The 27,195-nt window shown below is 39.0% G+C and overlaps 1 protein-coding gene across 2 annotated transcripts in view; it reads left to right on the forward strand.

Moving 5' to 3' along the window:
• The window catches only part of med23 (mediator complex subunit 23), a 66,219-nt gene that overhangs the window by 34,623 nt on the left and 4,401 nt on the right, over positions 1 to 27,195 (forward strand). For both annotated transcript variants that reach the window (XM_079638946.1, XM_079638945.1), the window contains 9 exons: positions 3,558 to 3,738; positions 6,981 to 7,151; positions 10,163 to 10,379; positions 11,191 to 11,427; positions 12,772 to 12,937; positions 13,031 to 13,103; positions 15,283 to 15,497; positions 24,773 to 24,893; positions 26,400 to 26,531. In XM_079638946.1, the coding sequence (XP_079495072.1) occupies positions 3,558 to 3,738; positions 6,981 to 7,151; positions 10,163 to 10,379; positions 11,191 to 11,427; positions 12,772 to 12,937; positions 13,031 to 13,103; positions 15,283 to 15,497; positions 24,773 to 24,893; positions 26,400 to 26,531 (1,513 nt within the window). The remainder of the gene's footprint in view (positions 1 to 3,557; positions 3,739 to 6,980; positions 7,152 to 10,162; positions 10,380 to 11,190; positions 11,428 to 12,771; positions 12,938 to 13,030; positions 13,104 to 15,282; positions 15,498 to 24,772; positions 24,894 to 26,399; positions 26,532 to 27,195) is intronic.

Raw genomic sequence — 27,195 nt, forward strand, 5'->3', positions numbered from 1 at the left:
CCACTGCACTAGCCATTATTTTTAATGGAAGGAGACGTAGACGTGTTATCCAAGATGAATGGCAAGGAAAGACCCTTACACTTGTGAGCGGCTCATATGAGGTGTTTCTCCCTCATATCTGCTTCAAGCTCTTGATCAATTGTGGCATTTCTTTTGTTGTTTAGAATCCAGTATCCAGTATAAATAAAAAAGGTAATTGTGTGATATAAATTCATACACACGCAATTCTGACTTTATATCTCCCAATTCTGAGAAATAAAGGCAGCATTGCGAGATGTAAAATTGCAATAAAATGTTGCAATTATTATTTAAATAGTTTTATTCTGTGGCAGAAACCAGCTTCCATACTTTTGACTACTAGTGGTGGGAGGAAAAAAAAGCGATTCTCCAGTTCATCTCGACTCTTTCTTTAATGATTCTGAATTGATTGTTTAGAATTGTAGAATCGGTTCTAAGTGTAACTTTTAACTGCAGTTGTGTGAAGGCTCTTATGACAGACAGCTGTTTGCTTCCTGCTAATTACACACAACACACACACACACACACACACACACACACACACACACACACACACACACACACACACACACAACAAAAAAACTCATTACTAGTGTACAGTCAGATCAGTATTTATCTGGCACAAAAGAGTTAGTGTGGAGCATTAAACCTGATCTACAATAAACATAACTTATACAACTAACTGTATTTAGTGTGACTTTAAGTGTGTGTTCCTGGAGCTTTGTCTGGTGTTTGTTCACGTATCATCAGACGGTGGTCTCAGATCCGCCTTTACAAGCACAATAAGTGTCCTTTGTCCACAGCGTCTATCTGTCTCGCTTTGAAGTGTGTGTGTGTGTGTGTGTGTGTGGTGCAGCTGCTCTCGTCCGTATAAAGGCTGCTTGTGCTGGGCTGAATGCAGCGGTCCTGTGTGATCCACTTTATTCTCCAGTCACGAGCTCTCCCTCATTACACAGATGTGTAGAAGAGCTTTCTGACATCTCTGACTCTCTCAGAGCAATCAAAGCCTGCACAACACACCATGTTAAACCACTGGACGCCAATGCTCACACTGTCAGTGGCAGTAAACAGTCCCAGCATTCAAACGCTAGTTCAGAAAACACACTTATGTAATCGCTCATTCTTATTCTCTGCCTCTTCTGCTGTACTGCCGGTTTGTTCTCTCCCTTGAACCAATGTTTCCCTTGTGCTGTGTTGAAAATCCTTTACATAATTTAGTGTTCCAGGTCAAATCTCTGGTTATGCTATATTATCACAAAATATTGGAACTTATATAAGAACTTGTTTTCTTTCAATATCACAGGTGTTTGATTGGAACTGATCAATCTTAGTCCATTGATCACTCAAGCTTATTCACCTAAAACTCATAACCTTTAATCAATAAGGCCTACGATCAATCAGCTCAAAACCCGGGGCCAGTTGTATAAACTTGGTGTCTTAAAATCTACCAACTAGCAGTTAACCAAGGGATAATTAGATTTAGAATTATACCAAAATAACCTTTTACTTAAGTGTCTGTTAATACTTTTATTATGTGTTATAATATAATATGATTTATTATTATTAAGTACCTGTAGTCGTTTTTTGTAATTTTGCAGTAAAATAGTATGTATTACTGCACAAAAAAGATAGGCTATCTCTTTATCAATTTAATGAAATAATATTTTTAATAGTAGTAATTTGTGTAAGGTTTTCCTTCTTTTTTGTCTCTAGCTGATCACATGCCTGCTAAATGGACAAATGAGTCTCATTGAAGTCATTGCAGTGTTCACAGTGTTGCTGGATTTAATTTCCCACTAAAAGCATTGTGATTATTGAATGTGTCAGCAATGAGTTTTTCTGTTCAGTTCAGTTAGAGTAAATGTTCTGGTTGTGAATGTTTCCGTGTGTACTTCTAACTGTTGTTGTGTTTGGCCTAGAGTTGGTGTGTTTTTGTTAGGTGCAGTCGTGTGTATTCCCGTGTGTTTTCAGTGTCTCTGAAACGCTCTCACAGAAGTGTCTGACTCTCTCGCATGTCTTCGTGTCAGTGTTCCCCGACTCCTGCTGTCTGATGCTCCTCTCTCTCTCGGCCTCATGAGGGAGATGCTAGCTCTCGACAGTAGCTGTGCTGTGAGGTTTCTCTGAGCCGTGTCTGCAGAAGTCTGTGTTTATACGGGAATCCTCACTTTTGCTCTGAGCTTTTGGGATGTGACACGCACTTTTTTTCTTTTCTTTCGGTCAAAGCTCTTTAATACAAAAAGAAACTCGACTTGTCTAGCAGTATGTGGAGTCTCAACAAGCGCTCAACAACCGCTGTCTGTCTCGCACGGGTTTGGTCACATGGTCGTTGAGTGGATTAACCCTGTAGAGCCTGATATAATAGTCAGAGATTTTTTTTTTTTTTCTTAATGGAAGAGTTTGTTGCACTATTAAACAAAATATTACAAAAATATATATTTTTTAAATCGTCATATTATGATACATTGTATCATATTTGATATATCAGGCTCTTATGTCTCATATAGTCCAGTCAGCTTTATTCCTATAGCGCTTTTTACAATACAGATTGATACAAAAGCAGCTTTACAGAGATAACAGGAAAATACTGCAACAAAGTTTGTTGGTTAATGGTTCATTTCTGTTGTAAAAAAGTTATTAATTTAGTTTATATATATATATATAGCCTCTCTGGAGAAGACCGTGATGTCATCGTCCAGCTCAGTTCAGTTCTCATATAATGGTGTCAATACAGGCAGATCAATAATATTGTTGAATAATAAATTAAATGTAGTTTAATTGTAGTATGATATAGTGATAATATGGCAGAAAAAATACCCCAATGAAATACTGATCACTTCTACTGTAAATCAATAAGATCATTATAACAGTTTAGCAGATACTTGCATAAAATGCATATAAATATCAAGATGTGCCAATAACGTCTTAGTAAGATGATATTTAAATGCTTAGTTTAATGATTAAAGCTCTGTATTTTTAAAACATAATGCAGTGCAATACAGTGAATATTGACAGATGAACAAATAAACCTTCCTCAAAAGCCTGATGATCATATTTTTCTAATAAATTATGTCTGGATGATCAAGCAAACATCAGTCGCTTCAGTCCAGGTGAAACATTACTAACAATATCAAAGTTATTGTTGCGTTTCCTTGATAAATCAGGTCAGATTTGACACAGAAAGAAACGTGAAGCTCGAGCTGAAGGAGGACGTTTGTACAGTTACACTGAAAGACTCTTACTGGATAAAGCGATAACAGTCACTGTGATTGTGATTTATTAGACTTTCTCACATAGATCTTTGCTTTGATTTTTACTTGACCAAATAGTTTTTGTGCAGCACACCAACAAATCTGACTGCGAGGATGCCAAACAGGAAATGAAGTCATCATTTTAATAGGCAAACGTTTACCTATTGAAGTGAGTGTAGCAGCCAAACAAACCAGATTCTGTCATCAGAATCTAGCGTGCATCTTCTAGCGTGATGATGCCGAACATGTGCTGCTGAATGCTAATGGTCTCTTCTGTCTTCCTCCCCTCAGGGTGCTGGAGCGCATCGGGGCGCGGGCGCTGGTGGCCCACGTCAGGACGTTTGCAGACTTCCTGGTGTACGAGTTCTCCACTTCAGCGGGGGGGCAGCAGCTGAACAAGTGTATCGAGATTCTCAACGACATGGTGTGGAAGTACAACATCGTGACCCTGGACAGACTCATCCTCTGCCTGGTGAGCCCCGCTCCTCCTCCTGTCCCACTGCATCACTCTTCACTCGACCCTGAGAAGACTGGCTGGCAAATTACTCAAAACATCACTGCAATAATCTGCAACATAAGCTTGTTTTACAAGTTTCAGGTCAATGAATTCAGTGTATCTGCACACGGTTACTGTTGAAGGCACCGTCATTGATCATGTGATTGATTGTGATACAGACGGTCAGATTTTGTTATTCCAGTGAAGCTTATGAAAGACGATCTGAAATCATGCAGGAGAACATGATCCTCAGGTTTAGTTCATGCTGCTGTCGTTAAAGCTAAACAGAGACGCACCAAACACGAGACTGGAACTTCAGTGAGTAATTATGCAAACCAATTGTTTAATCATTGAAAGATGGTTGAAAGACCTAATCATTGGAAATGTATTTAACCATCTGCATTTAAATCAGAGACTGTATTCAAATCTTTTCTAAATTTGGGTGTAAGACTGCCAAAGTGCTGTAGTGTTTGTAAAAAAAAAATAGTGTTTATATCTCCAGTGAATCCGCTGCACTTCAGTGGCTACGTTTACATGCAACCAAATAATTTGTTAGTAATGGGATTGACGGCTCAATCGGACTGAAAAGCTTCATGTAAACACCTTAATCGATCCGATTGAGCTCGATCCCAATGAGATTTCGATCCGATTGAAAGGGGTGGTTTATTCTTTTCTAATCCGATCGAGAGAACATGTAAACACTTGATCGGATTGAAAACCGAAACTGAAAGGACTGTGCATGTGCAATGGCGTTGAAATAGCGCAATGACTTATGAGGAATGAGCTGTTCTTCCTGTTGAATAAAGTGTCGTATAATATAAACGAGTGTTCCGTCATCCTAAACTTCTCCTTTCACTGCATCTGTGAAGTGGAGCCGGACAACGTCCCACCAGTCCTCGTTTCAGACTCTCATCCACACTCGACTGGTTTTGGTCATTTTTACTGTGTGATAAATATAAGCAGCGCGGCACAGAGGTTCATATGCTCATAGTCTCCATATTATGACCAGACACGGATATTAAAGGGTAATTGAACCTACGCTCTTTTTGTTTATCTACCCGAGTTAAACTTTTGTGTAAAAGCATAATTAGAATGGAAACGCCACTTTTAAGATTGACCGTATTTTTGTTTTAGATCAAAATGCCTTTTGAATGGGAGTGCAATCATTATTTTTAAAACACTAAGAAGGCTTGACACAATATGAAACCGTGCTTGAAGTATCACCATGGGCTCTACACATGAACTCCAGCATTGAGAACATTGTTTGTGTACACAAAGTTTACTAAAAAGAAAGGTTTTGTACGACTCACTTTATCAGTTAGTTTTTCCGGTGGCTGGAATTTTGTCAGTAAAAAGTAGTCGATCTCCGAATGCAACGTAACAGGGAGAAGAGTAAAGATGGAAAGCTCCTAAAGCTTGTTTCCATATAAACTCATGGATAATTTGTTGTTTTTTTGTTAGTGAAAATCAATATTGACCTTGTATTTGAAAAAGGATCCTCATATAATAATGAAATGATTCAGTGATACAGATCGACTATTTTTGACTGACAAAATGCCGGCGGCCGGGAAGAACAACAGCTACAGTGAGTTGTTCAAAACCTTTCTTTTTAGTAAACTTTGTGTACACAAACAGTGTAGTCAATGCTGGAGTTCATGTGTAGAGCTCCTGGTGATATTTCAAGCACAGTTTCATGTTGTGTCAAGCCGCCTTAGTGTTTTAAAAACAGCGATTTTGATGCTCTCATTGTAGTGCCCCATGCACTCCCATTCAAAAGGCATTTTGACTGAAAACGAAAATACGGTCAATCTTAAAAGTGGCGTTTCCATTCTAATTATGCTTTTACATGAAAGTTTGATTTGGCTAGATGTATATTCGTGCAGTTGTGCACATGTCAAAAAATCAATTCTGATTTGAAGCTTGTGACCTATACACAATCGCACATCAACCCGATCACTTTATTTAGCATTCATGAAAACTAGGTTCGGATTCATCAATCGGAATTATTTCAGTCCGATTGAAAGAAAAGTTGTGTAAGTAAACATAGCCGTTGTTGTGTTGAATGTTTAACTCATGGATTTATTGGCCTGTTACTGCAACATGGGAGAAGAGCTACATGTGAAACATTATCTGTGTGTGAGAAGCGAACAGAAACTGCCCGGGGATCTGCCTTCTCATCCGCTGATCAATGAGCTTCCCGCTGCACTGAACACGGCCCATGTATCAGTCCTGATCGAGCGGTGACTCCGCTGACACTGACCCTCCCTGCGCTTCACAGAGACCTGCGGCGCCTTTGTGCTCTTCAGCCCGTCCGAAGACTTCACTGCTTTACTGATGAGGAAGTCACACGTGTTTTATGTAAGCAATGAGGTATGAGAGGCTGTGCTGTTTCGTGAACAAGTCACGGCTGAAGGGCGTTGATGCGAAGCGGAGTGCATTATTATGCACTATACAGCATAGCCTCGAGTATCTTATTGCTTTTATAAAACGGTTACCACACAATACAAACATTATTGCCAAAAAAAACTTATCAATGCCACTTTCATGAAGTAAAATCACTAAAAGCCTGCCTTCCGCTGAAAAAAAATAGTCCCTGACCGTGAACAGCAGCAGAAGTGTAACATTATTTCTGCATTAGAGGGCGGCGAAGACTGTCTTTATGAGTGAGCCAGTCAGTAGAGAAGACTTTTATATTGAAAGCACTCAAACTTGTGAACATGGAGAAGCAAGACACAACTGACAAATGACTAGCGTGTCAGGGCAACGGGAATACCCCTTAACTGTTAAAACGACAAGATATCGCAGTGGACATTCAAACTGATTTTTTATTATGAATATAGGACTGACCTGAAGGAAAATGCTATGTCTACTGTAAATGCAGGTACACTCGCTTACTCGATCTCTCACAATACTCTACTCTATAAGCTTCAATGAACAATATCAATGAGAACAAACATATGTTTACGTTACTAAGAGTGGTTGCTAGGGGTGTTGTGTAGTGATACATAGAACCGTTGGATGAAGCGGTCAAAGCCGTGCTTTATCGTGAATTAAACAGCTATTGACCAATCAGAATCAAGGACTGGAACTGACCATTTTATAATAATACACACACTGGAAAGCATTTCCTGAGAGCTCTAATGTCTCAACGTGCTACACTAAACCAACATTTCTAAGCACTCGCCGTGGCACTGAAAGTTGTGTGTGTGTTCATACAGGCGATGAGGAGTCACGAGGGGAACGAGGCTCAGGTCTGCTACTTCATCATACAACTGCTCCTCCTCAAACCCAATGACTTCCGCAACCGCGTGAGTGACTTTGTGAAGGAGAACGCTCCAGAACACTGGCTGCAGAGCGACTGGCACACCAAACACATGACCTACCACAAGGTACTGCAACACACACCCTGCTACACGCTAACAACACACACCAAACACATGACCTACCACAAGGTACTGCAACACACACCCTGCTACACGCTAACAACACACACCAAACACATGACCTACCACAAGGTACTGCAACACACACCCTGCTACACGCTAACACACACCAAACACATGACCTAGCACAAGGTACCGCAACACACAACCTGCCACACACTAACAAGACACACCAAACACATGACCTACCACAAGGTACCGCAACACACGCTAACAACACACACCAAACACATGACCTACCACAAGGTACCGCATCACACAACCTGCTACACGCTAACAACACACACCAAACACATGACCTACCACAAGGTACCGCAACACACAACCTGCTACACACTAACAACACACACCAAACACATGACCTAGCACAAGGTACCGCATCACACAACCTGCTACACGCTAACAACACACACCAAACACATGACCTACCACAAGGTACCGCATCACACAACCTGCTACACGCTAACAACACACACCAAACACTGTCAAGAAATGTACAAAAAATGCTAAATTGTCTAATTATCATTATCAACAAAATCCCATAAAATATCAAGATATATTTTTTGTCAATATCGCACAGCCCTAGTGGTTAGTGTTTGTTTCAGCATTAGATAACACAAATTGGATAATGTGTCCATAAAAGCTAGCAAATTATTGGAAAAATGTGTGAAGAGCCTGTGCTCAGATTATTCATCCATCCAGTACTGATTATTTAGCAGACATAACAAAACAAACTGGAATATACAGTTGTGTTTAGCTTATTTATTTGCTAAGCGTCACAAACAAAGCGCTGAATATCTTTCAAAGATTTGATGGCATGAAGCTCATAAACATTCACTAATCCAGGGAATTATCTTCCTCATTCATCGTATCTGGCAACCGGCAACTTTTTCAATCATTTACATTCAATCTGTATTAATCTGACTGTACTGTGGTTGAGTTACTGTCTTTAATGTCCTTCATGCTCAAATGATCGCTTGCTTATTACATCTGTGTAAATAAACATTGGCTTTAATGTGATCTGCCAAGTCAAATAATAAAACCCCAGAGCCGATGTACGGTTCAGCAGCCGTATGTCTCTCACTGATGTACGTTACATATGGATTTGTGTATAATTCTATTGTTGACCTTTTAGAGATGAAACAGAAAACCATCTTAGTTCAGGATATTCAGCAAAATATCAAGTTTGATGAGTGTCTGAAATGTCATAAACACAGTTATTATCCCCATCTTTATTTCTCTGTGGCATTTTAAGTAGAGATTGACCTCAGATTGCCGTGACATTTCATCTTATGTGTATCTGTGCTGAATGGCAAACCGAACATACTTCAGCACACAGTTTGACCCGAGCCGAACCCCACCATAAGACTAAAGCCAACATGTGACCACTCAGTTTCGAAACAGTTCAGACTAAACAGGTCTGAGTTTAGAAAGAGACATATTCTTGAGATTCTTGGTAACGTCCCCGGCTGCTGTTTTCTACAGGGTAAAGACTGAAATATACAACACAAGAATGATAACTATAACAATAGAGATAAAGTTCTAAAAGAATAGCAGGGTCCACAGCACAACTATAACGATAAAGGCATAGAGAAATAATGTAGTTGGAATCACTTTTAGAACGATTTTTCCAGCTGATGAACAATAAAAAACATCGACTGCCAATCAGAATCCATCCTGCTTTAAAGAGCTCCGGCATTTAAAGTGGCAGATGCATGCGTTTATAATACAGGACGATATCGTCTGCTGGTGTGGAAGATAATGGTTATCTTCATAGCTATTGTTCTTGGGGTGAACGGACCTTAAGTCTTAAAGTGAAAGTTCACCCAAAAATGATCATTCTGTCTTTATTTACCCTTCTGTCGTTTAAACATGTATGACTTTCATTCATCTTAAAAACACAAATGATATTTTTAATGAAACCTGAGTGATCATCCATTCAATGTCCACACATCCAAAACTTTGATGCTTCAAAAAGTTCTTAAAGATTGTGTAAAAGTGACATGAATTGAGCGGTTTAATCCAAGTCTTCAGAAGAAACCTGATCGCTTTATATGATGAACAGGTTTAATTTAGGCTTTTATTCACATATAAACATCGATCAACATAAATACATGTAGAGCACATCAAATATGGTAAACATAGTAGCTCAAATGTGCTCGTCTGACAAGCGAGAACAAAACTCATAGGTCATGTCTCGTCACAAGACGTGGATTTAACCTCTGTATTCATATTGATTACATTTACAATGTTTTGAAGCGGCAAAGTTGTTGTAGAATGCAGTTTCAATGGAGGGACAAAAATCTCTCGGGTTTCATTAAAAATATCTTCATCTGTGTTCCAAATATGAACGAAAGTCTTAGGGTTTGATAAGACATGAGTGTGTAAATGATGACAGCATTTTCAATTCTTGGTGAACTAACACTTTAATACACATGTAAGCCACAATAACCTATGAAATGCTACCATAAATGCTCATCTGAAGTCAATGTTTTTTATGATTGGTCCAGCTAATGTCTAGTCACCTTAATTTCTAAAGCCCTTATACAATACAGATTGTTTTCAAATAAGTTAAGCACAGTAATAATCAGGAATCAATGATGCATCATCAAATATGAGACAAATTCAGCTATAAAGCAGCTCTAAAAAGACAAAAGTATCATTATTCCGTTCAGTGCAACTGTGTAAAGTTCATCAATTATGAGTTCAATGCATCTATAAGCAGTTCTACATAAGACAATAGTGTTATTCACTTTGAGTCGGTTTACTGTTGATTCACTGCAGAAAACAGAGATGTGATCATCCAGCCTAATTCAGTTCAAGTTCTCATCCAGTAGTGTCAGTGCAGTCAAATCATTTAGCCAAAAGCCGGCCCATTGAACGCCTGGACTACAGCGGTCTCTGAGGCATTATGATGGTTGTGTTGGTGATGAGCTCCTCCGCTGTGGTCCCTGCAGAAGTATCCCGAGAAGCTGTACTTCGAAGGCCTGGCGGAGCAGGTCAACCCTCCCATCCAGCTGCAGTCCCAGTACCTGCCCATCTACTTCGGGAACGTGTGCCTGCGCTTCCTTCCGGTGTTCGACATCGTCATCCATCGCTTCCTGGAGCTGCTGCCCGTGTCCAAGTCCCTGGAGACGCTGCTCGATCACCTGGGCGGGCTCTACAAGTTTCATGGTGAGAGGCAGGAAGGCTAGTGGATCTCATGCAGAGAATTAAAAGTTTAAATTATTATTTAGGAGAACCTATTCTGTTTTTTGTCTGTTTATAGTGTGTAATGTTGCTGTTTGAGCATGAAAAATATTATTCTCTATATCAGTGTCAGTGTTTCTGAACTCCTGAAACGCCTCCATTGTAGTCTTGAGTTTCTTCCGGGAACGAACACGTCACAATATTCCTCATTATAATAATTCATACGCAGAATAAAGGGTCGGGGCCTGGTTGAGTTAGTTAGTAGTGTGTTATGGTAAGGGGTGGGACATTTCCCAAACACACTCGAAGTGCTCGACCAATCACAACACACTGATCCAGCCGACCAATCAGCGCACTTTTCAGAGTGTGCTTTTCAGAAGGAGGTGCTTCATAGAGACATGAAGTAAACAGCGTTACTGACAGACGTTGATCTGACTGGTTACAAGGTAGTTTGTGACGTCAGAAACACCAGCGATTTCAAACCGTGTTTTTGAGACCGTCTTTGGCTCACTGCAGTTTTAAGGAGAAAATACTCAGCAATGCTGTCGACTTATGAATTTACACATGGTTTGTCTTAAAGCATATTAAAAACACCACATAGACATATAAACAACATTAAAAGCTGGATTAAGATATCAAACTCTAAATTAAAATAGTAAATAAGTTAAATATTATTGTTCTTACTGAAGAACACAGTTTTTGAATTGTGATTTTTTTATTTTTTTTATTAATTTGATTATTTAATGATTACTTTTTTTTGCTTTTACTCTTTTACCATAAAACCTTTGACATGCAGATCGTCCGGTGACGTACCTGTACAACACGCTGCATTATTACGAGAGACACCTACGAGATCGCACCAACCTGAAGAGGAAGCTGGTCCACGCCATCATGAGCTCGCTCAAGGACAACCGCACCCCCGGCTGGTGTCTCAGCGAGACCTACCTGAAGTGTGGGATGAACCCCCGGGAGGACAACATCTGGATCCCTGACGACACCTACTACTGCAAACTCATCGGGCGGCTGGTGGATAATATCCTTTCCTGAGCACATCACAGTCAGCGCCATCACAATAATACATTTAAGAGATACAGGGATAGGATTTTTATTCCCGCATACCAATCTGAGATGTATGACCCATGTGAATTGTCAATCTGAGAGAGAAAAAAAAAATTGTTGGGGGGTTGTGACTGCATGAACGGCCAAAAGTGATTACTTAACAAACCACAAAATACTGTGTTTTCAAAATCCATGCATTTATTTGATATGCATGGATTGCTTCCAACTGCTGTGTTTGGGGAAGCTTTAGCATCTCAATCAGGGTCCAACATTTACACTCGTCAGCCACTGAATCAGTAAAAATCAGCGTTCGCGAGTATATGAAGCCATGTAACTCACCAATTGGCTGGTAACTTTATATATTTGAACAATGTATGATTGTGAGAACATGATTCGGACTAGTGTGATTATCTCATATTATATCATACCAGCCATCTTCCCAAATTTGCCATGTTTCAGGAGTCAGAAAAGTCAATTTGGTTTGCAGAAAAGCAAACCATCCCTGATGGTAACACCAAATTTGGCACTCACCAAGTCAAAACCAAATATCTACAGGAAAAATATATATGCAACTTTTTTTCCCATGATACCACAATTGTTTGATTAACATTAATGAAACAGACAGCCTATATATTCAGACCTACTGTAACGCACGGATCTAATATAATGTTACACATCAGATGAATTTCCCCAACAGTTAACTAAACGTTTATCTAATAACGTGAAGATAATTTTTGCGTGAATACTCGCCAAGATAGATATTTTGAAATACTGTAATTTTGTGTATGTGTATATTGGGATCATCTTTGTGCGCACGCATCGGATCTGTCAGTCAGCGCGAGTAAGATCGTTTTTCATGGACCAAAGAGAAACATACAAATAAAAATACTTTTAGATGTTTAATCGCTATTTGTAGCATTGGGGTCGCTAGACGAGGCCTTAATGAACTCATAACCTCAAAATGGACTAAAATCTAAAATTTTCACTTGTTTTGCCTGTAGCTCGAAATTATCCTGTGCGCATTCCCACTCATTTTGCCAGCACGGGTCACACATGTCCTATGGTTTAACATTTGAAACTCTTAAATGTTGGCTTTAAGCTGATGCTGCCGTCTGCCTCTGACTAGCAACGGCTGTGATGCAAACTAATGGCTACTGCCGATCTTTGTAAAAAGGTCCGAGATATCCATCCCACACCAACTTCCTGTCTCAATAAGAAATATGTCAACAGAGGAAAGAAACCTACTCAAGCGCGTGCTCTTTTGAGTGTGTAGTGTATAGTTAGTCTTGCAGAAGTGAGTTTCCTTAACCGAGGGCACCCATGGCAGGCAAGTCCCCTGGGCCGTTCCCCAACTGCGACTGGCGCTTCAACGAGTTCCCCAACCCGGCGGCGCACGCGCTGCACGTCACCTGTGTGGAGCTCATGGCTCTGGCTGTGCCCGGCAAAGACGTGGGCAACGCCCTGCTCAATGTGGTGCTCAAGAGGTCAGAGGTCATGACACATGAGACACACGTTCGTTCATAAAGTGCTGTGTGTTGAAGTATGGGTTTGATGTGTGATAAATGTGTGTTTTGCAGCCAGCCGCTTGTTCCCCGTGAGAACGTCACGGCGTGGATGAACGCGATTGGACTGGTCATCACTGCTCTGCCTGTACGCACACGGTCTTTGTATATGTTCCTCTCTCTGTCGCTCTTTCTCTCATACAGCAGCTAGTGAGCAGTAACACCTGCTGAATGATGAAAGACTCGCCATTGGGCCGCTTAGGTTGGGTGCAGCGTTTGGGACCATAATTCTTCGTGGCAGTGCTACTTTAGTATAATTTAGATACTATTACAGTGTTTTCCATGCATTGATTTATCTCTGGCGGCCCTCCACAAATAGATTTCAGTGTTTCCCATTCATTTACTAGACTGTGGCGGCCCGAAAATATATTTAAACTTCTCATATTAACACATAAGATCTTTAATGTTGTGTTTTGCGCCATTGCTGTCAAACAAACTAAAATCGAAAGCGCGATTATGCTTTGTGTTTCTCGAATCGCAAAAGACTCTCTGTTTGCGCTGGTCAAAGAGAAGTGTGCGCTTTGCTCACGCGTTCAGCTCCGCGTCAGTGGATGAATGCAGTGAACTCCATCTGTGCATGTGCTGAGTTTAGCGTGCACTTGAGAATGGAGTTACGCATTATTTCCACATCTGCATAGTTGACAATTACAGCAATTCACTAGATTTGTGATGAGACGCGTTTGTAAACATGTTTTCCGCCAAAATAAAAGCTCAACTGCAGTTTCCGTTTATCTCTTTCAAGTATAGAAATTAGGACAAAACTAATTATGAAAGTTGCCTTTATTTTTCAGTGCATTTGTTTTACAGTATGGCTATTACTGTCATAGGATTATTATTATTATTATGTAGTGTAATGTAGACTGAGACACTATATCACAATTAAAAAGAGTTTTGAGTCCCTTTTAGAGTTCAGGTACAAGTCAATGCACTGACTTTATCTTTGTTCTAGTTGCACACTGAGTATGGATTGGAGCTCTTCATTTTGAACTCTCAAAGTGCACCAGATTGATGAATTCAACTTAAAAAATTTCATTTCTGTTAGCTTAAGTAATTTTGTTGTATTTTTGTATTTTTTTTTATATTATTTTTTATAAATGTGTATATAGTTTTTATTAATTAATTAATTATTAATTAATTTACTAAAATAATTTACTGAAAAATGTTGCCTTGGCAACTAGCTGAAATAAAGTACATTTCATTTTTGTTTATATTCTAATTTATTTCAGTCAACATTTGTTTTATTTAAAAAAAATTATGGGATTTGAAGCCATAATAGTCTTCTTTCCGACTCCAAATAGTAACATTTGGTTTCAGTTTCTGTTCCAAGGACAGTATTGTCCAAGTATTTCCTTTGTTTTGTTCCTGTTTCCTTTGTTCTAGTCACCAGTTCGGAATTGCGTACTGTTCTGAGTAGGTACTACATTTGGATTTACTTCTGATCCATTAAAAAGTACTCTCTATGTAATATTAATAATATGTGTAGTATACATTCACCATGTTGTTACTGTCACGTGACCTACCAGCGTCAGTTGCGTCGCTTTACTTCCATTCACAACTCCTCTCTCGTGGCCTCATGGGATATTACAGGGTCCAACGAATGCACACTTCAAAATATTGGTGGAAGTAGTAGGTCTATTGTTACTAGGTATTGTTACTACTGTCAAATACTACGTATTCAGACAAACTACTCTTTTGCCATACTGTTTTTCGCACACTACATGGTAGAGAATATTCGATTCCAGACGCAGCGATTATCTTGGTTACTGGTTATGTTGCTCACCTGTGTGTGGAGAAATTAAAGGATCAGGGAAGAAGGAGGCGGGAACTGGTGAACGATCAAACACTTTTATAAATAAACAAAAACAAAATGGAAATTAAAGCGGCAGCCCCTTACGGATGATTGCCACACGCACATAAACAAGACATAACATAAATAGTCCAGGCCTGGTCTACTCTCGTCCTTCACTGTCGACACTTCTCCTTTAATGCTTCCGAAGCTCCTCCGTGAGAAACTCGAGATCGTGTGAAGCTTATTATGTCACGCCACTGGCCTCGTCCCGCTTGCCACACTGTTTCTTGAGTTTCTCGTTATCCTGTGTATTTATTGCCCTTGGTTTGGTTTTCTTGGTTATTTTATTAAATAAATTAAACTTAGAAGCTACATTTAGGTCCACTTCTCCACTTCCTTACCTGGCCTTGCTGTGAAGCATATTTCTAAGACTCAATATCTCTGTTCACGTTAATGTAATGTTCTGTTTCTTGCGCAGGAGCCGTACTGGATCGTCCTCCACGACCGCATCGTGAGTGTGATCAGCAGTCCGGTTCTGAGTTCTGAGTCGGACTGGGTCGGGTACCCCTTCCAGCTGCTGGACTTCACCGCGTGCCACCAGTCGTACTCAGAGATGCACTGCAGTTACATTCTGGCGCTGGCACACGCCGTCTGGCATCACTCCAGCATCGGCCAGCTCTCCCTCATCCCCAAGTAAGACATCAGAGCCGTCTCAGAGTAACCAGCACCCACACCTCCTGCTCAGGGGCCAACACCTTTCACCACACCTGCCTATAGTTCAGAGAGACATTCACCACTGTATTTCGCATAATTTTTTATTTAAAACAAAAGGATGCACAGACATTAAAATTCTGATCAATACTCAGTTTGATCAAACTTAAGGTCATAGAACATCTCAACTAGGGATGGGAAATGATTAATCGCATCCAAAATAAAAGTTTCTGATTACATAATATATATGTGTGTGTACTGTGTATAATTATTTTATTTATTTATTTAATTATATATATATATATATATATATATATATATAATATAAATTATATATAAATATATAAACAGTACAAGCAAATATTTATTAAATATATATATATATATATATATATATATATATATATATATATACTGAATAGTTATACACAGTACACGTATTATGTAAACACAAACTTAATCGTTGCCTCTCCCTAATCTCAACTATCTTTAATGGTATAAAAAAGTCTAAATTATCATATTAATAGGTCTTAAATATGGAGATAAAAACACAGTAATTTTGGGACGGTCTAATGTGATTATTAAACTTCTAAATTCTATGGTTTTATTAAATATGAGCTCTGCCAGTTCCAAGTCAAAATGTGGCGCTGTTGCTGGTCCTACAGGCTTGTGGTTTCAGTGCAGTTCAAAATCAATGAATACTGCGCAGTTATGCCTATAGATTGCTTATGATTTACTGTTATATTACGGGGCTGTTGATTGCTTGAATCTGATTGGTTGATGAACTCTCTTGTGTGCAGTTATTTTCAGGAAAGAGCACGGCTAAAATAGTTCCAGCAGGTCTCGACCGCATTACAGCTCCATATCACTTCGCCAAATTATTTCTGTTACTTCAAAGGTCTTTACAACCGACAACAGCAAAAGAACCAAAACCCACAACGACACTGACCCAGCATATAAATATAACAATAGAATAAAAATTAGACTATATCCATGTTTTCCATGGAAAGCATGCCCTCTTTCTCCTGTTCTGTCTCCCATAGAAACACACACACACACATGCAGTACAACGGAGCAACAGGGGCTTGGGATCTGATGTGTAAGAAACTAGTTCTGCACATAAGAGTGTTTTAAGGACAAAAACCTGACAAATGAAATACAACATTGAGCAATGTCTTGAGGCGTGGTAATTGGGGAATAATAAGAGTAATAATTCACTCCAGTCCGTTGCATTGTTAGAAATAGTGCACAGTCGAGGTGCATATCTGATCTACCTCATCTGTGTGAATAAGCAGCCAGCTGTAGTAAAGCAAAGACATTTCAAAACAAGAGTACCAGTAAACTGTAACTAGCATTGTGTACCCTTTCAGTTCCACTCGCACAAACTGAATTTGGAAAACAAGCTTTTCTGTATGCGGCACCCAGTGATTGGACCTTTTTACAAATTTACCTGAAACTGCTGACAATTAATATTTTTGGATCTTTGCTTAGTGAGCAGTCAAATGTAGAAACAAGTTGTGCTGCTGATTTTGGCCTGGTTACTTCTGTAAAAGAGATTCTAAACGTTTTATCCGGTTAAATAAAGGGCAAATAAACATGTATCCACACCTTGACACAGGAAAGAAAAACTAAGAAATACAAAGTTCTGTCATGAAACTCTAGATGACGCAGGCTGATTGGTCCTTAACTCAATCTGCTTGGAATCACTTCATTCTCTATAGGGCACAGCTGATTGGTGACTCTGTATCAGTAACCTATAGCATTTGCCTTAGAAGTGCAGCGCGCTTTCAGAGACCCTCCCCCTTCCCCAGCTCCACCTGTATAGATCTGATATGGGTGATTTCATGTACGCTACTGTGCAGCAGCATATCTCACATGCTCACAAGAGTGTGTCGTGTGTGTATTGGCAGTAGCGTAGCAGATCTATTCCAACATATCAGCATTGTCATGCCAAATACTCAGTTGTCATGGCAGAACATTATTTAATAAATGGATGTTACTATTATTGGCACAATAATCTATAATCTGTCTTTCTTTAAATGCATTATTTTATAATCAGAAAATGTAAATGTCTTATTCCTATGTATTGATATTTTGGTACATAAACCAATTACAATACACATATTGAATAAAATTGCAGTCAAACCCTTAAGTCCTTGTTGACTGTGTTCTGCAATGATTTATTTTGAGATTGAATGGGTTTGTTCCGAATAGACATACAGAACTAATTTTATTTGTGCCTTAAAAAGTGTCTTAAAAGTTAAATTTGACAGCAGATACTGATAAATCCATGAGTGTTGTAGTTAAGTGAGTGAGTCAGTTGTTTGTTGAGTAGATCTGAAACGCAGTACTAGTGTATGTGGTGTGAGGATGAGTGCTGCAGTGCTTCAGTTCTCCTGCCTCCACACGCTCCTCATCCCACAGCATCACACACACACACACACACGCATCAGTGCGCTCAGATCTTCTTCACAACCCATTTTACTTCAGTGATCTGCTGTCTTTTCAAATGATAATTCATTTTGTACCAGGATGAAGCTGGACAGGATGGTTTGAAAAAATGGGTTTCATAACATTGTGAAAAGGTCTTTCAGAGACAGGTTTTGATGAAAGATTATGAAGACAATTTCTTTTTTTAATCTTTTATCTTTGCAATAATCTTTGCAATAACGTACTGATGAATCGATGGCATTAGGAGCAGTGCATTATACTGTAAAATAGGGTCAATTTAGATTTTCTGTTGGTAGTTCATGTAGTGTACACTATTGTTTGGGGTGAGATTTTTTTTATGTTTTTGACCGGAGTCTCTTCTGCTCACCCTGGCTGAATTTATTTTTTATCAAAAATACACTGAAAACAGTGAAATATTATTATAATTTAATTTAACCATTTTCTATGTGGATATATACTAAAGTGTAATTTATTCCCGTGATCAAAGCTGAATTTTCAGCATCATTACAGATAATTCAGAAATCATTCTAATACAGTAGTTCCCAAAGTGGGTGCCGTGACAACGAATCTCAGCTTTTTTCCAACTTAAACAACCTAAAATTACTATCCTACCATATAATAACTTTTTGTAGCATATATTTTAAATATATATGAAAACACCAACATATAATAATGTCCACGTGCATATAAATAAGCTAAACAATAATGATATAGGCCACTTCAAATATATTTAAATTTGAAATCGCATGTTTTACCTCTATACATCTGACCTCTATACTGGTGCGCGCTCAATTTTATATTTCACGCAGAGATTGACAGGATAGGGCAAAGATGGAGCTAGCGTTCCCATACATAAAAAAACAAAAAAGGCAGCAGCTGTCAGTGGAGCACGATCTACGAGTTGCACTATCCTCAATCTACCCCTGAATCAAGAGCCTGTGCTCGCTAAAGCAGGCACATGTGTCCCATTAAAATACCCGCGACCGTTCCATGCACAGATATTTTAGTTTCATTTTTTAAAAGTTATAAGGTCAGGTTTGAGACGAGCAAATGAGAAACTAAAGAAAAATTTTAATTGGAGTTGGTTATTATTATTTAAAGGGTAACTAAATCCCTGGTCAGAGCCTGACTCCTCCCACTGGCAATATTTTAAAAATGCTGGAAAAGTGGGCAGAGCCCAGTGGAGAGGAGACGTGCACCCAAGACGGGTCTCTCTGTAGGCAAGGGCGTGGTTAGCTGGTACCCTCTTATGTCACAGGGCACCACAACATCCAATAGGAAAATTTAACTGCACCGTTCAACCTGAAGAGGGCAACACTCAGACGCTTTACACCACATATTGTTGAATTAAAACACTTTATACCCAAATGTCAAAAAAATTACTTGAATCAATGAACAGCATTAATAAAGCCCCAGTCTTACAGATCATTAACTAAAAAAAGTTGTTTTAGGGTTTAGTTACCCTTTAAAGAGTTAAGTGTTAATCTTTAAATGTGTTTTGTTCCAATGATTCCCCCATAAAGTAGGCTAATTGGTTCAAATCACTGAAACAAGTGCATAAGACTGACATGACACATGTTATGAATATGAAGGAGGTTTTATGCATGTTTATGGCAACTGTCATTAAGTGTCATTCGCTCAATTAAGACATTTTTAATGCAAATATGACATTGTTTGAGATGTCGTTATGACACCTTGACATAAACCAATACAAAACCAATACAACATAACCTGTCATAAATATGTCATAAACATGATATAGCAGATTAATTACTTAAGAAACCACTTAGCTTTATGGGTTAACATTACATTAAACTGTCATGTGATTGGTTTTGACATTGGCTGTCATGAGGCCATTATAACTGTGTCATGAATGTTTTTCTTGACCTCAACTACAGTAGTACAAATTGAATTTGTCATTAAGATGTAATTAAGTGTTCATACTTTGCCAAATTATTTTATAACAGTGTCATGTATACTTTTCTTGACCTCAACTACATTTTAATGACAAATTCAATTTGTACCACTGAAGTTGAGATTGAGGTCAAGAAAAATATTCATGACACACTAATAAAATAATGTTGTTTCTGTAATGTCAAGTTGTCATTACCAAGACACTGACAGGTTCAGGGATGGTTTATGGAGATGATGTACCCTGAGCATGGATGTCTTCACCAAATTTTTCGTTTTTTTTTTTTTTTTTAACTAAATCGTACATATTTTATGAGTTGCCCAATTCGCATTAATTAATTCTGGGCATAGAATGCAACACCTGTTCTTCCTCTCTCATCTCCTTCTCTCTTACTTCTCTCAGTCTCTTTATCTTCTTGACCTGTATATCTTCCCTTTTCCCAAAGCTGAGCTTTGATTGCTACAGTCTTTGCAAACTGATTTTTTCTGTCGGTCGCTAAACAGCTGTTTTGTCTCTCATCTCGCACTGGTATGACCGTTAACTGAAGCGTGAAGCGCATCGTGCTGGAATTCGCGCTCGGCTCGCGCTTCTGTGAACATAAAGCCCGCCTACTGTGATTTGATTAGTCATCTGGTCACTCTGTGTTTGAGTTCTGAAGCAGCTCAGATGAGAAGGTCAGTTATCGTCGCAACTCGCGATGTGCGATTTATTGCCGCCCGCACCACATTAAGATTTAATTGGCGATTTATTTCACAAGCTTCATTATATACCCTACACAGAAAAATTACAGAGTTCTGGACCCCGGGTACCTCAATGGTGGGTACGTACGGCCCTGACAATGGCACTAATGCAAATGCACACAATTTAACTGAAAAATAAATAAATCATTATTATTATTTGAAAATAATATAAATTTGACAGGGCCCCTTGCTGGCCCTGGGCAAGTGCGCAGTAGGCCCGTGCGCTAATCCGTGCCTGGACAGGTTATGATGTATTGGTTTATGTCAAGTTGTCATAACAAAGACATCTCAAACAATGTCATATTTGCATTAAACATTTCATAATTGAGCTAATGACACTTAATGGCAGTTGCCATAAACATGCTTAAAACCTCCTAACCTTTATATTCATAACATGTGTCATGTCATGTCCGTCTTATGCACACCCCTTCAAGTAAAGTGTTACTGAACGTTCTTGTTCACTTTTATTTATTTTGATGATCTGAGGTGAATTGTTGCTTTCCGGCAATAAAATAACACAAAATGATATTCAAACTCACACAGACACTTTTAACATTAAATAAAGCACATAAACAGTACCTGAGATGATCATACTTTCTGTTGTTGTTCCAGCCACGACGTCGCAGAAATAGAACAGTTTAGGACACGGTGTTAGGCCTATGTCTGTTGTGATGCATTCATAACAAATTCATGCTGCTGTTTATGCTTCATTTGTTGTTTGCTCATCTAGATTTCACTATAAAGTGCCTTTGGTGTCCTCATCAGCATCACTCAGTCATCATAAACATAATGCAAAATAATAAAAATTCTCAGGTTTTATGATACATCAACAAACATTGACACACATAGAAGTACAATGATACATCTCTTGAAATGTGTTTTTCTCATCTTATAATTTTTTTGATTGGATGTATGTGACGTTGGCATGTCCCACACGCTGCTCAGCTAACTTCAGTGAGTTTAAAAAGTGGTTAAATGACACAAAATTAAAATATATTTTTTAATATTCTTATTTTTCTCAACAAGTTGTTTGATAAAACAAGTTAATTAGATCATTTATATGCTATTTTCATAATAAAATTAAACGTATGTATATGTACACATGTACGTTTAATTGGGTTGGGGTGCCTTGGGGGAAAAAAATGTTCCACCAAAAATAAATGTGGAAAAAATGTTCATGCTTTCAAAAAGTTTGGGAACCACTGTTAATATGATGATTTGATGCCATTTCTCTATAGAAGAAACAGTCGTACTTGACCCCAAGCTTCTGAACGGTAGTGTGTGTGTTTTCTGTAGTCTGTGTGTGTCAGTCCTCGTGCTGCGGTCACATGCTCTGTTTGTTTTGAAGTGTAAAAGCGTCTGTTTAACTGTGTGTGCTGACAGTGTGTGGCGTCTGGGATCGGGTCCATGGAAACACACAGATAACGCAGTGACAGGCGGCTCCTGGAGGAGCAGTGATAGGACACGCTTAACGCCGTCTCACACACTCGTCTGCAGCGACGGGGGAACGTTAGCACACACTCCCCTCCGCCCGTACAGTGAAACAGTTTATCAGTGCACATCATTATTGTGTTAAATTCATAGCAAATAGCAAACCACAACCATCCAATCAATTCCCCCCCAGACACAATCAAGCCCCGCCCACATGTGTTCTTGATCCTGAAGCGTTTCACTCAGATATATACGGCACAATAGGAGAGAAAATACTAATTTCCGCTTCATACAGCGGTGTCAGTGTTTTACTACTGCTCTAAACACAGCTCATCCCAATCGAGGCACAATTAGTCTGATTAATGAAGATCCGTGACACAGCGGATGACATCATCATGACTCAGAGGCTCTTATCGATCTGTCTGGAGGTCATGAAATCAGAACATTAAACCCATTTTCTTGACATTTTCAACTCTTCTACTTGAAACACAATGACCTTCAGTTATTGATCATGTCAAGACTGGATTTTACAGCAGAAGGATGAGCTTCATGAGTCTGTTCAAGTGTCTCCTACATGGTCAAACACTTTTTCTCAGGGGAATATTCAACACCGACTCAACCAACAGAGGGAGTTTAGGGCGGGTTGACTGACCAATGACAGACTAGAGATTGTTCAGGAAACCTTTTTTTAACCATTATTTTTGCATATCATTATTTTTGCAAATCCATTTGGTGACACTAGTGGGACAGAAAATTAATTTTTGAATGGTTTAAAAAAAACTAATTTAGGGCTTTTTACGAGCTTTTTGAAGACCTGGAAAAAAAAAATATATATATATATATACAGAACCAACCCATATAATCTCACAATAAATGTATCTCAAAATCTTTAACATAAGTAAACAGGCTGCGGCACACATGCAACCAGGACTTAATACTGCTGCTTATCTGCAAAACACATGTTCAGTATGATTTAAAATTGATTCATATTCATATGAACTAGATGACAGATTATGCTGATTGTAGTACAAATTTTATATTAAAAGTGTTAAATAACGTTCTTAAGTCTTTTCTTCCTTTGACGAGGCTGGCCAGGGAGAAGATACAAGAGTTGAGTTGAATACCAGATACAGTTTGTGTAAACAAAATACCAATAATAAGCAGACAAAGAATGCATCATGCAAGACTTTTAATTACAAACAAGCCTGAAATATACGGGACTCTTATTTTGAAATGTGTTTGCTTTACTACTTCCAGCTGCTCATTAAAACCGAGGGAGATCAAATATGCACCCTTCCATCCATCTACAACATATTATGATATAAACACTTTATACTTATAATGTCATAATTCATCAACAATAGACCAAAGCAATCGTTTGGCATAATATTTTTTAGACTCCTGAGGTGTTATATAGTGAATATAGTACATGAAAGGGAAGTTGCGCTCGTCTTTTCTTCACTATTGTGACGAACATCTGAGTGAAACGGCTTCTGGAACAAAAAATCTGTAAGATAATGGTAAAATCCTTGCAGTAGAAACACCAGCCATATACTGTAATTCTACGGTATTAATACTGTGAAATGACTTTTGCCATTTGCTGTGAAAAGTACATGCAGTCCATTTCTGTGATTATTTCAATTTGCAATACACTCATAAAAATGGTGAGTTGAAAACAATTTGGGTCATTTTGGCAACACAGCTCAAATTAGATTGGACACAGGAAATGACTACACTAAAAACACAACAGTAATAGGCTAATAAAAAGGTGAACATTTATTTATGAGCAAGAACACCCAAAATGGACAAAAATACAAGCAATAGTAAAAGCAACATGCACATTAATGTAAGAAAAAGTGCCGAAAAGAATACAAACTCCAACTGCTGTTAAAGCTCCAACAGGCAAACGATACTGCGTTTCCTCCTGCTCATGAGCACTAGACGGCCAAAACCATCAGGCTGAGTGCCACCAAGAAATACACCGTCTGGAAGCCTTAATAAACACTGGAATTTGGGAATAAATTATGTATTATAGTGAATCGACAGGATTTTACCCTCTCCGTTTGATGCGTTTATAATCACTCGCTTATAAGCCATTCCGGCTCGTTCAGTTCCAGATCATCAGTCACCGTTTGAGTGATTTAGATGTGAGAGAAAACACTACGACCAAAACCTCCAGTTGTAAAAGAAGCTTTCAAAGTTCTCTCTTAAGGGATTAGACATTTCCTTCTATTTTCCACAATCATTCCTGTCATAAGTTACACAGCATGCACTGTGTTCTACATTACTGTTTTAATGGAAAACAGTATGTTACTGTCAGAATTTGGCCTTTTTTACAATGAAGAACAAATGTGGGCGGGGCTTGATTGTGTCTGTGGGGAATTGATTGGATGGTTGTGGCTTGCTGTTGGTGGGTCTCGTGTGATTGACAGGTTATAGCCCCGCCCTCGTCATCAGAGAAGAGAAGAGATGCTGCAAGAGGAAGTTATTCTGATTCAAGATTATTATGAGACGCATAAATTTAACAATAATTATGTGCACCGATAATTCATTTAGAATAAACACTGCAAAATTCCATAAAAAACAGGAATTGCCAATTTCATGGTGACTTTCGTTCTGTGTTACAGTTGCTACATTTCCCAATTACCATTAATACAGTCTCATGTAGTTTGAATACAGTTTTTCAAGCCAACGTGTAATTAGTGTGTGTGTGTGTGTGTCAGGTTCCTGTCGGAGGTGCTGAAACCCATCGTGAAGACTGAGTTCCAGCTGCTGTACGTGTATCATCTGGTGGGGCCGTTTCTGCAGCGCTTCCAGCAGGAGAGGACCAGATGCATGCTGGAGGTAGAGCCACACACACATTTATAAAACTGTGCGTAGGATCCTTACTAAAAGTGTACGTGCCCCCGAAAGCCAAAAATGCGCAAAAAAATATTTAGACTTAAAAAACCGTGCGTATGCCAGAACCTGCGCAGAATTCACTTTAGAAATCCCAGTCAGCGGAAGATTGTGCGCACATGCGTCGTCTCATCAGCATATCATTTGCATATAATTGTTCATCCACGTGATAACGTTTAACGGTACAAGACATTAGAAAAATATGAAATACGGATGTGCTGTCACATTACACAAATTAAAATCATTTAGTAGCCTATCCTTGCCTTGTTTTTGAATAAATAAATCAAATAGTGTAAAATATATTTCAGAGAAAGTTTTTTCGCCTTGTACGCCTCTTTCAGGGCCTGTTTTGTACGCAACGGTTATAAATGATGCCCCTGCACTCGTGGGAGAGAGAAGAGACTTGATTAGGCCACAGGCCGGCACACACACACACACACACACACACCTGCACTCGTGGGAGAGAGAAGAGACTTGATTAGGCCACAGGCCGGCACACACACCTGCACTCGTGGGAGAGAGAAGAGACTTGATTAGGCCACAGGCCGGCGCTCACACACATACACACACACACTCCAAAAGCTCTTGAGCCGAGTAGAGTAGTTCCTGCTGTGCTCCTGTGGGGCTGTGTGAAGCATCTAATGAAATTGCTCTCCACACACTGACCACAGCACATTACCCAGAAACCCTTCAGCTCCTCAAACCCGCCGGCCGTCACTGAACGCTGAGAGCTGCTGTTCATAACCAGGTGTGGATCACCAGTGCAGAATGTGCTGGGACCTCGACTAGTTTAGACCAGTTTAACCAGGCACTTTACAAATGCTAATTTTGAGATTGCTTGAAAGAATAAAAATTTAAATATAGTTATATTAAAAAAATTGACAAAATAAAATGGTTTTAAAAAAACACACCAGTAGGTGGCGACAAGTCACTGTCTTATGACTGTGAGTCATTGAATCGTTTATTTAAGGATTTGTTCAAATGCCTGATTCATTTAGGAACAAAGCAAGCGACTGTCTTTATAAGTGAGTTATTGAATCATTTACTCAACCAAATCGTTCAGATATATAGAGGCATTCAATAACAAAACACCAGTGTGTTGCTCAGAGACGAGCAACGGTTCTGCTGTGGCGTTGATTGGATACGCTTTATTCCCTGAAATGGAGCAAAAACACACAAAACTTAGAGATTAATTAAGAGACTTTGTTAATAATCATGAGTCAAGCCTTCATAGGCCATGGGCCAACATTAAGTTATGTCAACATAACACAAACATCCACTAATGGTTCATAATAGTATTAATAATAAAGAAGCTATAGTAATGAGTTAAGTATTGAAAAGTTTTTTGTTTGTTTTTTTGCTCAAAATGAATGATTTTGTATTCATTCCACCTGTATTGTGATGTATATGATGAGGTCATTGCTGATGAGTGTGTGTTTCTTCCTCTCTCAGATTGGAGTGGCGTTTTATGAGATGCTCCAGGCTGTGGACCAGCACATTAAACACTTGTCCTATATGGACCCCATCTGTGACTTCCTGTACCACATCAAGTACATGTTCACCGGGGACAGCGTTAAAGACCAGGTAACACACACACACAGTAACATTCTTCTTCGTATCAAGGCCATACACACTTCTTGAACATCGGACAAAAATGGTTGGCGGGTGAGATGCTGTCACAAATTTAAAGGGTTAACCATGGGTTATCTATGTTATGAGGTAGAAATTTCCTATGAGCTTGTATGATTATTAGGAAACAAGCAAGCATGAAGGTCCACCTGTCACTGGGGCGTAAGCAGTGTGCTGGAAATACACAGATAAAATGAAAGTCAGGCCACTCAATGGTGAAAGTAAATCAGATGTATTTATCTGAAGTGGCGATCAGGGTAGTTTCTCTTACATATCTCAGAGAGCCACAAAATAAGCTTTTATCCAGTAAAATCATACATATTCATTTATCATTGAACAAAGACTTTCAAAGTTGATTGGAGAAGCAAATGAACATGATCATAAGGCCTCCCACTTCCTTTTATCATATAATAGTATGGACACTTTCCAGTTCATCTTCATCCACATCCGGTCTTCCTCAACATCCCTTAATGCGACTGGACACCTGACGAACGCAAACAGTTTTTAATTTTGTAAAATAGACTATTCTCAGGCCCACTGGCCTTGGCCACAGAAAGAGGCATTATTCACAAGTCCTGTCTTGCAGCTTTTGCAGATTAAAACTCGAAACATGAGAGAG

The sequence above is a fragment of the Phoxinus phoxinus genome, assembly GCF_949152265.1.
Source record: "Phoxinus phoxinus genome assembly, chromosome: 16".
Classification (NCBI taxonomy): Eukaryota; Metazoa; Chordata; class Actinopteri; order Cypriniformes; family Leuciscidae; genus Phoxinus; species Phoxinus phoxinus.